Source organism: Tauraco erythrolophus, chromosome 7 (assembly GCF_009769465.1).
Source record: "Tauraco erythrolophus isolate bTauEry1 chromosome 7, bTauEry1.pri, whole genome shotgun sequence".
NCBI classification, from domain to species: domain Eukaryota; kingdom Metazoa; phylum Chordata; class Aves; order Musophagiformes; family Musophagidae; genus Tauraco; species Tauraco erythrolophus.
The window spans coordinates 16,606,297-16,619,409 of NC_141471.1; the positions used below are offsets into that span (position 1 = coordinate 16,606,297).

At 37.6% G+C, this 13,113-nt stretch overlaps 1 protein-coding gene across 1 annotated transcript in view; it reads left to right on the forward strand.

Moving 5' to 3' along the window:
* The window catches only part of KIF5B (kinesin family member 5B), a 38,796-nt gene that overhangs the window by 3,766 nt on the left and 21,917 nt on the right, over window positions 1–13,113 (forward strand). The window contains exons 2-8 of the mRNA XM_086614281.1: window positions 6,590–6,677; window positions 8,296–8,369; window positions 8,839–8,943; window positions 9,356–9,404; window positions 9,713–9,768; window positions 9,868–9,955; window positions 11,511–11,635. Coding sequence (XP_086470407.1) covers window positions 6,590–6,677; window positions 8,296–8,369; window positions 8,839–8,943; window positions 9,356–9,404; window positions 9,713–9,768; window positions 9,868–9,955; window positions 11,511–11,635 — 585 coding nt within the window. The remainder of the gene's footprint in view (window positions 1–6,589; window positions 6,678–8,295; window positions 8,370–8,838; window positions 8,944–9,355; window positions 9,405–9,712; window positions 9,769–9,867; window positions 9,956–11,510; window positions 11,636–13,113) is intronic.

A 13,113-nucleotide genomic window follows, 5' to 3' on the forward strand; every position in this document is an offset into this window, starting at 1 on the left:
TCTACAGTGCAACTTAAATGTAGATTAGAAATTGCAATCTGTAGCTGAAACAATAATACTCTTTCATTGTTACTCCTTAATTTTTTTTATTTCATTCCATGAAATGGTGGATAATGGATAAGTTTTTCAGATGATATTGGTATGATGATTTGACAGAAAGCAAATATTCTAGCTTACAGTAATGTGTAAAGGGAGAGCTGTACTCCCTGGCTGCTATACCACTTGCTTGGAAACACCTCGCTCGTGTTTGATTGTTCTTCTGAAATTCAATGACTCTTTTCATGCCAGCAGTACTTCCTTTTCTCTTTAGAAGAAACTCTTTACTAAAGAAAAGCTTGGCTAAAATTCTCGTTCCAATCTGTTTTGATGCTGTGAATTGAGTTTCCAGTCAAATATTTTACATAAAAATTACATGATTTAGTTCTCCTGAAACAATGATAAATAACTGCTGTAAGAGTTGATGCTCGAGTTGCAGTGTTTGCACAGAAATAAGAAAAATAGGGCAGAAAGAGCTGAGATCCATTAATTGCTTAGTGTCGTTACAGTTTTGTATATATAGAGCTAGGACACAAAGAGAATCCTTTTGACTTACCTTCAAAATAAAATACTGATTTGGAACAGTGCCTTTTCACTCATTCGCAATGTTCGACTCTGTTAGGTGTGTCAAAACAGCAACACCTTAGCTTAGTAATAGGAAGAACTGAGTCAGGTATTTGACATCATACTTTCCAGAAAGTATTTGGTGTGGGATTTTTCTCTTACCGTATTTTGTGCTGATAAGAAGAATGTTCTTTATTAAAGATGTGAAACTTAAAGGGGAGGCCCATTACTTATTACTAAGAATAAGCTAACCATGGGTGGGTAGGATATTGTTCTAGCAGCCTGTTCTAGCAAACAACAGTAAAGTGCATCTGGGTATGTTGTGGTAGAAAAATATGCTACTGATTTTCAAGTAAATTTTCACTATTGACTTTACTTCGGATACTAATGCACAGAAAATAAGGTGAACTAAGGTAATGTTATGAGTAACCAATTCTGTAGTTTACAGAAAGTTACAGTGGGGAAAATGAAAGATATTTGAGTTTATTTCTATGGAGATAAGTATTTCTGGGACTTTTAAGGTAAGATTTCAGGCAGGTTATGATCACAGATTTTTGTGTAGTTCTCATTGAAGGTACTGAGGAAAACTAACGTTTCTGAAGAATGAACTCTGTGTGTTCCAAGTCTTGTGTAGTTTTGACAGGCTGAACATCCTTTTGTGTAAGGATAACTGGTAACTAGTCTGTAAGTTAACTGTGGAACTGTGTATTTAAACATAAACCCTTTATTAAGATTTGATTTAACTACTGCTAAATCATGTTGACAGATAAACTTTTTTTGAGGGCTGTGAGAGTGCTTATAAAGTTTTTTTGCTGTTGGACCACATCCCTCCAGTACAAGCAACTCCAGGAGCTGAAGTTGTCTTGTAGTTGATTACTGACAGAACAAATGCTAGGCAGGGAGTGAGTGTAAATGTTGAATTCTCTCTCTTTGGAGAGAGGAAGTCAGAAGCTCTACTTGTTTTCTTGATGTTTCGTGTTGCTTATAGGTTACATATTTAACATTTTTATTAGAATTTGAGTAACAGTTGCTGAAAATTTCTGGAGTATGTCAAAGCAGCATCATATCATGGTAGTGACACTGCTACTACCACTGCTGTGGACACCATATGGTAAGGTTACTTGAACCTTTTGTGTTTTCAGTTCTGTCACAATATCTGATTGTTTACTACTTGAGGAACAAAAGGTATCTGGTATAGAAAAAATATCTGACACTTTAATCTTTCTTGATTAATCTCTTAAAGGTAATGAGGAGGCTTTCTAGGGCAGGGTAATCTGTGTAATACTGTTTTAGCTTTGTTTACAGCGGAAAGTAGACTGTAAAGAGAAGTGATAAGACATAGCATTGCAGATGTCAAAGATGTGACATAGTATGTGTGGGAGTAACTTGTGTTCTTAAAACATAATTAACCTGGAACCTGCTTGGCTAAACCTACTTGGTTAGGTATTGATTCAGTGATTATGGAGCAGGGATGTGGCTGTAATATGGGTTTCTGTAGGTGTGATAAATGCAGTGTGGCCTGGGAGGGGAGGGGAGGGAAGTATGTAAGTGGATTTTTGAGTGCTTTGAAGTTGTGCTCTGGCTTCATCGAGGAATGTATAATACTGAGGACATGTAAACAAATATTCCACTTTTCACATGCAAGTGATGGGGAATTGACAAGTGGTATAAACAGGACCCCTGACGAGGAATTTTTTTGGTCTGAATTATTAAATTTTGTGGATATGTTGGTAGCATTTGTTAACTTGAGGGAAATTGGAATTTGTCATGTGTCGAGCAGCTTTCACTGTATAAATAAACAAGATCAATTAAAGGCATTACTGTCTGAGCAAAGTCCTTGCAGCTTGGGTTTTCTGTTCTTAATAGTCCATGGTGTTCATCATACGTGCTATTCTGTACATTAACATTTTGTAAAACAGAAGAGACTGGAATTACATGACATACTGTAATTTGGCTCGGTTCTTTTATGAAGGCATTTGAATGGCAATTGGAGAGTAGGTAGTCTAAAAGTATTCTGTGTCTACAGATTACTCTCAAATTAGTAAATATAGTTTTCCTTTAACACAGATGAAGATTAGTAGTTCTATTTGGTCAACCCTTGCTTGGCAGAAGAATTAAAAAAAAAAAAAACCACCTCTCTGAACACTGTTTAAAAACTTACAGGAGGAAAGCTTTTTCAGAACCTGCTGCAAATAACTGTAGATTGTAGACTAGTGCAGTTTGTGCCTACAGTTGCTTAGGTAGGTATCTTCCTGTACTGGAAGGTATCTTCCTGTACTGGAAACTAGGCTCCATATTTATTTTTTTATTATTATTTTATTTTTTTAAGTTGGATTTCTTTGGAGTAAATTTTAAAAATTTGCTATTTGGCATCAAGGTATTCTGTAGTAATATAGAATCATAGAATGGTTAGGGCTGGAAGGGACCTTCAAAGGTCATCTAGTCCAACCCCCCTGCAAGGAACAGGGATATCTCCAACTAGATCAGGTTGCTCAGGGCCTCATCCAACCTGGCTTTGAACGTCTCCAGGGATGGAGCATCCACCACCTCTCTGGGCAACCTGTTCCAGTGTTCTACAACTCTCATGGTAAAAAATTTTTTCCTAATATCCAATCTGAATCTACCTCCCTCTATTTTAAAACCATTACCCCTTGTCCTATCACAACAGGCCCTCCTGAACAGCCTCTCCCCATCTTTCTTGTAGGCCCCCTTGAGGTACTGGAAGACCGTTATAAGGTCACCCCGGAGCCTCCTCTTCTCCAGGCTGAACAGCCCCAACTCTTTCAGCCTGTCCTTGTAGGAAAGGTGCTCCAGCCCTCTTATCATCTTCGTGGCCCTCCTCTGGACCCTCTCCAACTGGTCCATGTCCTTCTTATGTTGGGGCTCCAGAACTGGACGCAATACTCCAGGTGAGGTCTCACGAGGGCAGAGTAGAGGGGGAGAATCACCTCCCTTGACCTGCTGGCCACACTCTTCTTGATGCAGCCCAGGATGCGGTTGGCCTTCTGGGCCGAAAGAGCACATTGCCGGCTCATATTGAGCTTCTCGTCCACCAGTACTCCCAAGTCCTTCTCCTCAGGGCTGCTCTCGATACATTCACCACCCAGTCTGTATTTGTGCCTGGGATTGCCACAACCCAGATGTAGGACCTTGCATTTGGCCTGGTTGAACTTCATGAGGTTGACACGGGCCCACCTCTCCAGCCTGTCGAGGTCCCTCTGGATGGCATCCCTCCCTTCCAGCATGTCGACGGCACCACACAGCTTGGTGTCATCAGCGAACTTGCTGAGAGTGCACTCCATGCTACTGTCCACGTCATTGACAAAGATGTTGAAGAGGGGCGGGCCCAACACGGACCCCTGAGGGACGCCACTCGTGACCGGTCTCCACTTGGACATCGAGCCGTTAACCACTACTCTCTGAGTGCGGCCATTGAGCCAATTCCTTATCCACCGAGTGGTCCATCCATCAAACCCATGCCTCTCTAGTTTAGAGAGAAGAATGTCGTGCGGGACAGTGTCAAAAGCTTTGCACAAGTCTAGGTAGATGATATCCGTTGGTCGACCCTTGTCCACCGATGCTGTCACCCCATCATAAAAGACCACCAAGTTGGTCAGGCACGATCTGCCTTTGGTGAAACCATGCTGTCTGTCACCCACCACCTCCTTGCTCTCCATGTGCCTTAGCATGGTTCCCAGGAGAATCTGCTCCATGACCTTGCCAGGCACAGAGGTAAGGCTGACTGGCCTGTAGTTGCCCGGGTCCTCCTTGTTCCCCTTTTTAAAAATGGGGGTTATGTTCCCTCTCTTCCAGTCATCGGGGACCTCGCCAGACCACCACGACTTCTCAAATACAATGGCCAGTGGCTTGGCAACTTCATCCGCCAGTTCCTTCAGGACCTGCGGAAAATATATATAAATACACAATAATGTATGTGTATACGTTCAAACACAAATACTGTGCAAAATAACATTTGCATTCTCATGTGTTTTACTGTTCCAAATAGAGCATGACAGCTATGAGAACAGAAAAGATCAGATATGTTGGGATCTGTGAGAAATAGTGAGTATTGTTAACTGTTGCTGCATAGACTGTCAGAAGATCGTATCCTGGAACTTGCCCTAATTCTTCTAAAATCAATTTTATTGGAATAATTGCTATCTATATATTTTCTGGAGCAACAATTTGGAGACAAGTTTAAATCTTACAAACACACAAATTTCTGATGCTGCACAGAGTGTTTGCTATCACTCTTCTCGCTGTATTTTTTCCAGTGTGTAATGTAAAGTAATCCTCCAAAGTGGTAGTATTTCAGTGTGTAAAAATATGAGAAAGACTTGAGCATGAAACAGATCTGATGAATGTTTTGTGATGTAGATGACTTGCAGTGTATAGTGTAGCTGATTGATATTTGTGAAGCTGGAGGCTTTCTGAAACTACAGCTGCTGGTGAGAAAGAAAACATATAGCTAGGGTTATCTTTTAGTGACTTACCTTTTTAAGTAACGTGTTCTCAGTCTTCATTTTCTTACCTCAAGGTTACTTGAACTTGTTAGTTGTTTGTTTTCTGGTGTATGTAATAGCCTCAGTTCTACCTGTAGAACATATGAAATTGAGGTGTATTTGAAGCTAAAATGAGCAATCGAGAGGCTTGTGATTTCCCTGCTGTGCAACAGGCGTTCTGACAAACTTCAGGACCTTAGGGATAGTTTCTGCCTACTGAGTCTTGTGGTTTCTTGAGCGTATTTACCCAGTGAATGCTGTAATTATTTTTTCCAAGAGGGAGCTCATCCACCTGAATTCAAGTCCTCTCAGCAGATAGGTATGTGTTGAATCTAAAAAGTTTTGTTTGGTGTTATGCTAGATGTTATTAAAAGACAAATGGAAGATCAGGCTGGGAAAGGGAACATAGTGGGTGGAGGAAGCTGTTCTTGTTTCTTTGCCAGAGAGGCAGTTCCAGAATGTCCATGAAGGAGGATGATAATGAATAAAATTTAGGCAAAATAGAGCACTTAACAGTTGCAGGAAGTTTAGCAATGGTAACTGACCTAGGTCCTTTGTAAAGCTTGCCTATCTGCTTGGCTACATACTAAATCAAACTCTGAAAATGCTACAAAAATTTGAACTTTGTAAGATGAGCAAAATAGTTTATATCCTAATGGATTTTCAGGTGCTTAGAACTGCATTATGAATATCTCTTTAAACCAGAGCAAAATCCAACATTCCTTTCAAAAAGCTGTGTCAGAGCTGCTTCTTCCAGTGTCTTCCAAAATGAGTCTTCTGTGAAAGGTTCTCTTCCTCCTAAGTGGCCTTTTTCTTCTGCTTATGGAGCTTTATTTTAAGGATATCACAGGGGGAAATTCACAGAATCACAGAATCTTAAGGATTGGAAGGGACCTCAAAGGATCATCTAGTCCAATCCTCCTGCCTGAGCAGGACCACCGAGATCCGATCACACAAGAACGTGTCCAGGCGGGTTTTGAACATCTCCAAATTGTTCTTGTGCGGACTGTAGGTGATCTGAATGTTTGTTTTTGGTTTGAGGTTTTTTAACAAATATTACCAACACAGATGTTCTGTGTGATGTGGCATAAGCTGGTTTTAATAATTTGAGTTTGCCAGAGTAAACCTGTTACCAGAGCAGAAGAGAATAAGAGGTTCTCAGATATACAGGCTAGGCATTGGCTTACCTTGTAAATCAAGTTAATTGAGGTCATGTGGCAGAGTGGTTTTGGAGAACTGTTTAGATGGCACTTTGAAACCAAATGTATTTAATTCAAGGCCTTACTTGTAGGCAAGCATATGAAGATTTAGGCAACACAGTATAAGCTGTTTCCCTCACTACAGTCTTCAAGTGCTTAAAATAAAACAAAAGATTGTGCTGAGACAGTGTAGGGCTATTTCTGAACTGTGAACAAACACTTTCCAGTTCTGCTTCTAGTATCTATTTTTTTAATAGCTTTTCTATGTCTTTTTTTTTTCTTTTCCAGTCAAAGCCATATATATTTGACCGTGTATTCCAGTCAAACACATCACAGGAACAAGTATATAATGATTGTGCTAAAAAGATTGTCAAAGGTAAGGTGGAACAGCAACTTTAACCATAAGAAAGTCTCATATTCGCGTGAATTTCAGTGTTGAACACTGATACTTCTATTGCTCGCCTTTATCTTCTGAGTGTTTCTTAAAAGCCAACACAGAATCATGGTGCTACAAAATCATTCTGTAGTTGAGCTGATTGATTATGTCAGTGCTTAACCTGCTGTTTCGGTTGATTGCAACGTTTGATAACATTTACCTGACATGGTTTGGTTTTTTTTCAGTTCTCTGCAAGAGATTGTTTAGAACAATTTGTCAGAAATTAATCAAAATAACTCTTATGAATAGAGGAGGTTTGTTTGTTTGTTTTTTAATTTATTGATGAAGGCATCCTACAAATACTTCAATTTGTTTGGAGGAATATAAGAGGAAAAGAAACTTGTGAAATCATGTGTATACTATAGATCTTTTTTAAACTTCTTTATTTAATACACAGCTTAAGGTTTTTTTTTTTTAAATGTGATTCTTAGATTCACAATTAGAAGTTTAAACATGAGTTATCGCTGTGCATGTCAGGGTGTACAGTTTCTCCAAAGTTGAATTGTCAGAATCAGCCTGGTAACTTCAGAAAATCAAGTCTTACCACAAAGAAGGTTATACTACAGTAAGTTGTTGTAGTAAGCAATTAGCTAGTTTCCTGAAAATAAAATAGATTATTTTCTTGTGGAGGTCGGTAATAAGTTCTAATTGACACAACTTTCACAACTTCCCCTGAAATATCAGCTATTAGGGACAGAAGATTGGGTAAATGTAGAGTTTTTTTATCATTAGAAAAGAGAATGGGTGTGGAAAATCCATGCTGCTGCAAGTATTTAACTCTTTAATGAGTTAAATAGCAATCAAGATTAGATCAGAAGCTTTACTTGAAGTTAACTAAGAATTGTAATGCCGGCCCTTTCCTCCATCTAACAATCTGATACTTGTTTCTCTGTGCAGCATTTCTAGGCTGTGCTACATCATGTGGTAAATGAGTGCAGTGGTGGTACAAATGGATTATGGGTATGATGGAGTGGCAAAAACTTGGGAGTTCTCATGCTTGTTTTGTAAAATAAACGTTTGTTTGCAGGATGTGATTCTATAGTAGTTGACTTGTAAACAAACCAACCCACCAGCTCCCTCAATCTAAAACTTTGGGTTGATTCCGTAATAATTTGAAACATAAGCTTATGGCCAAAGAGTAAGATGCTTTAAACTTAGGGCATAGCCCATTCTCCTCACGATTGGACAATTTAACTTTCCTGAAGACAGAACATACTATAGCGTTCTTATGTATGGTGGTTTCTTCAAAGACTACCTGTTCAGTCTGGCAGTCGTATCAATTTCCTTTTTGTTCCTGACTGAAGTCCTGAATTTTCTGGTTAAAGGAGCAGATGCTTCTCATACAGTAAACTTCTAAAATGCAGTTGATGATGACTTAATGCATTAAAAGGAGTAGGGAGGAACGCCCTCCCTCCCCCTAATTCTAGCACAAAGGTCCCAAACACTGAATGATTTAACTTGCTGAACGTTTTAGGAGCTGCCTGCTTGTGTTCTATTTCATTTGACTTTCCTTTAGAAGAAGGAAATTAACCCTAATGAAAATACTCTTTCCCTTTAGATGTACTTGAGGGATACAATGGTACAATATTTGCTTATGGGCAAACATCGTCTGGAAAGACACACACTATGGAAGTAAGAAATGTTAAAATAATTTTCCTCTTAATGTCGCTATCATCTTTTTTCATCATGATAGTCTTACCTTTCTAGAAACAAGATATCTGCTTATTTTCATCTTAGAATTTTAATTTTCCTTCCATTGCAGTATTTTGATATCCAAAATGTCTTTTTAGGACAGAGAATGGCAGTTATTATATTTTTTTTCAGCCCTCAGTAGCAGGATGAGAAACACAAGAATTATGTTAATAATACATTTTCACTTTTAGTAGTTTAGGAGTTTTCTGAGATTTTTTTTCTCTTCACTCCTGGCAGTTGCTGGGCCTAAACAGATGGTCAAGACTTTTCCTTTATAGTTAAAATAGATGCATCACACCTGTCAGCATTTTGAAACTAATTTGTCTGATAACTGTTTTGCCTTTGGATACTGTTTGTGATGTTGGATTCAGTATGACTGTTTTGTTTTATTGTCTCTTTTTCTAATAAGGGGAAGCTTCATGACCCGGATGGGATGGGTATTATTCCAAGAATAGTGCAAGATATTTTTAATTATATTTACTCTATGGATGAGAATCTTGAGTTTCATATAAAGGTGAACTTTTATTCATTGTTACTTATTTAATCTGTAATAAAACTGGAAGTAGTCTATTGTTAAATGGATGTTCTGTATATGTTTCAAATGACTGTAACTTGGAAAATCTAAACATGAGTTGTTTCTGAATTAACTGACTCTTCTTAGAGAAGAATTACGTTAACGCTTTAATCTTGTTTCCATTAAACATTGATGGTAGCTATCCTGATAACCTGTGGCAGTGCTGATAGTGCTTGAAGCTTTTGATCAAAATAGTTTCTTCTTAAAGGTGTATTTTAGTTCAGCCTTAAGGACTTGAACTAATTGTGGAATCATGTGGGGGGTCATCATGATCACGCTGGATCCTTCTGATCAAAAGCAAAGCATTTTTTGCTTTCTGATGCTGTATCTTTATTCCCCTTCCCACTTCTAGGTGTCATATTTTGAAATATACTTGGATAAAATAAGGGACCTTTTGGATGGTAAGCCTTTTATTTATATTCAATGTAGAAAAAAAATTTTCTGGAGAGATATAAAAAAACCAAACACTAAAAGCCTTCTCATGATACTAAGAGATACAGTATGCTAATAATGTACAAATGATGATACATCAAAATAAGAAAACATGGAGCTAATCTAGATAGTGCTGAAACTGCAGTAGTGGTTGTTTCATGTATACAAAGTTTTTTATGAAATGTTGCCGAGAAATAACATCTATGACTCGGACACGCGTTGTTCATTTTGTAAGCAAATCATACATACCTTAGCTTTAGAACTTTTTCTCTTCCAGTTTCAAAGACCAATCTTTCTGTTCATGAGGACAAAAATAGAGTTCCCTATGTAAAGGTGAGCATCAATTTGATATGTTTTCATCTTTCATTCCTCTGGCGTACACTGTTTACTTCTGCTTGTTGGTGTGGTGGTCTTTTCTTTTTTTTTTTAAAGGGTTGCACAGAGCGTTTTGTATGTAGTCCAGAAGAAGTTATGGATACTATAGATGAAGGAAAATCAAACCGACATGTAGCAGTAACAAGTAAGTGTTGTCTTTGCCTTCTTTCAGTGCTTTGTTGATTTGCTTCTGGTATGCCTTAAAAAGTGGGGAAGACAAAAATAGTGAGCTAAATAATTCATGTTTTTGAAATAATCTAGCACAAGCAGTTTCAGCATGTCTTTCAGAAACAAATATTTCAATTCATTTCTTGTCAGATGTTGTTACTTAGACTTGGATTGAAAGGAGAGAGTAAGTGATCAGTGAGGAGTTCTGAATCATTGGGGAAAAAGGTGTAGTTCTGCATTAGGAATCAAGCAGCATCCCAGTTTGTGGCATTTCTTTCAATTACCTGTGAATCTGTAAGTAAGGCACTGTGGCTCATCTACAGCTTGGCCATTCTTTTGCATACTCTAAGAAAAGCTGGCCAGGACATGTATTCAGATATGCTGCAGATTTAAGCAGCATCCCAATGTCCCAAGCTTTTTGGCCTGTGACGTGCAGCTCAGTTGCAAGGAGCCATAGCATAGATGTCTGAATTCCCACAAGATGCAGAATTAGGAATTGACCGAGGGTTAAACAAACAAAAAACAAAACCAAAAAACCCCAACCTCACAAAAAAAAAACAAGACAAGGAAATATGAGGTGCATGCAAAATAGTTCAGTTCTTAGCAACTGAAGTGACTGTCAGAAGTCTTTGAGAGCCAGTTTGATGGTTTCACAACCTTCCTGTGTCTAGTCCTTCATTAAGGAAAATAAAGAATATACAGTCATTAAGAAAATAAAATCTTTTTCTTCATGTTTATTTGGTTAAAGATTGAAAATAAAAATATGATGTTCCTTTTTAAGGAATGACTCAGTCCTGCGCTGCTACTTCATTGCTCCTAGGTAGTAAAGTTCTGCATTGGAGACCACATGAAGTAATAGAGAAATAGCAGACATTTGGCTAGAAGGATATTATTCTATGTTGAGCTGCTTTTGTGGCAGCATCAGTAAGCTGGTCCTTTTAGGCCTGTGAAGGATTTATGGTTAAAAGAAAGAAGAAGTAGGTAGATGTTCTTGTTCAGATTGCAGTCAGCTTAAGTTTTGTTATTGAATTTAAAAAACTATTTTAATTCATTGTCTTGTTTATTCTGCATGTTTCACAGCAGAGGGAGCAGTAAGTATTTAAACCAGAAAGGGATGAAAGGGTATGGCCATCTAGTTGAAATTTTCACAAAAGGATAAAATGTGATACATTATAAATTCAGAAAAAAAGTTCTGGTATCAGAATGTAAGTGTGCTTTCTGTTCTAATAAAGTAAATTACACGTGTGAGATCCGTAGTTGATGGGCTAGCAAATCTGAGCAGTGAGCTTATGTGCTATTAATAGAAACCCAAGGGAGGCTGGATCCTTGTTACTCAATTGGATGATACTATTGGTTTTGCTACCTCTAGTTTTATTGTCATTGAGAGATTACTCTATTAAAGTACTTATTATTATTACTCTAATAACAGTTTCATTACCTTTAGATCTGTCACTTCACTGTGAGAAGACAGTTTTGTTAAATTAGTTTGGTTGTACAAATATTTTTGACAATTTATGTATTTTGGGTTATAGATATGAATGAACACAGCTCCCGAAGTCATAGTATTTTTCTTATTAATGTAAAACAAGAGAATACTCAAACAGAACAGAAACTAAGTGGAAAACTTTACCTTGTGGACTTGGCAGGTAGTGAAAAGGTAATTCTAAGTTTTTTTTTTTCTTCTCTGAAAAACTCTGGAACTGATTGTTCAGTTGTCATCTCTGAAGTGTTTTAATTTTGACTTTGAAATGTGGTTTCTGAAACCTAGTCCGGGTTGGCTATTAGATACCTCTTTAAGCTGAACTGCATTTCTGCAGTAAAGGTTTGTAAATATGGAATAGAGTGGGGAAATAGGCTAGACCACTAAAAAGTGTGCATGTGTGTTGGATAGCCAGGTACTGAAATAAAAATTGAGTTTTATGGATGTGAATTACCTGAATTTTCTTATTTAGCGGAACCAAATTTCTTAATTTGAAATTCTGATCAACGGTTAAAATGACAGCTTACTTTCCTGTGTCAGTGGCTTAACGCAGGGAAGGAAATATGTACTGGTTTACTTACTCTGTATCACTTAGAGACTGTAATTTAGGCTTTTAAGAGCTGGATTTATGTTCTTTTCATCTTTGCTTCTGGGGTAATCCCCAGCTTTTTCAGCCCTTTCTACTTTCTGTTGTCTTTCCTCATGTGTTCTATGGCCTTATTGTTGACTCTGATCCCATGTTTATTCTGAAGTCTGTTTCTTCGTAGCGGTCTTTTTTAATGAGAATGAAACAAAGCATTAAAGTGATAACACAGTTAAAAGAAAAAAGCTGGGTTGCAGATATTCTTTCTCTGTAGTTTTGTTCCTTTCACTGTTCATTTCAAACTTGCTTTGGTACTTCTCCCAGTCTTTGAGGTATGTGAGATATTTTGGTGCCTTGTCTTGGGTTGGTTTAAACATAGGCAAATAGAATTGCTTAGTTGTAGTCAAGATCACAGTTTGGTGAGAAGAATAGTAAAAGGAGGGTTATAGAACTATAAGCCAAATTCAGGCCTTGAGGCAGAAGAGCTAAGGTAAATAGAATGGTATCAGAGTAAAATTTTTTCACATTTCTGCTGATATCTACTTAAAGTTCAAGAGCACTCATGTAGGTCAGATTCAGCCTCTCAAATCTGTTCTGACAAATTCTTGCTAGTATAGACTGTGCGGTGTTTTCCGGGGGCTGTAGTGAGGGGAGAGTGGTGGCATGTGGGTTTTCTGGGTTTTGATTGTTGTGGGTTTTTTTTGTTACTGTGGAGTTTTCTTTGGTTTTTGGTTGTGTTTTGGTTTGTTGGGTTTTTTTTATAGTTGTTTCTTTGTTTTGTTTTAAGGATGACCTTTGGACAAACTATGTAGACCTCCTTATTAAGACAAAGTTCTAACTCTTGGTTGCTTTGATATTGTAAATTATTCAAAACACTTATTTCCTTTTACTTCAAGGAATTCAAACTTTTTGGCAAACTTCAAACAACTTTTGAAGTTGTTTATTTGATTGAAGTTTTTTACTATACATTTGCCTTCTATGAAAAGGCATACTTTGCAGGGAAAATATTCACTTCAGTTTAAAAAATCAGAAACATCTTCAAACGAAAAGTTGATGGTGAATCAGGGAAAGA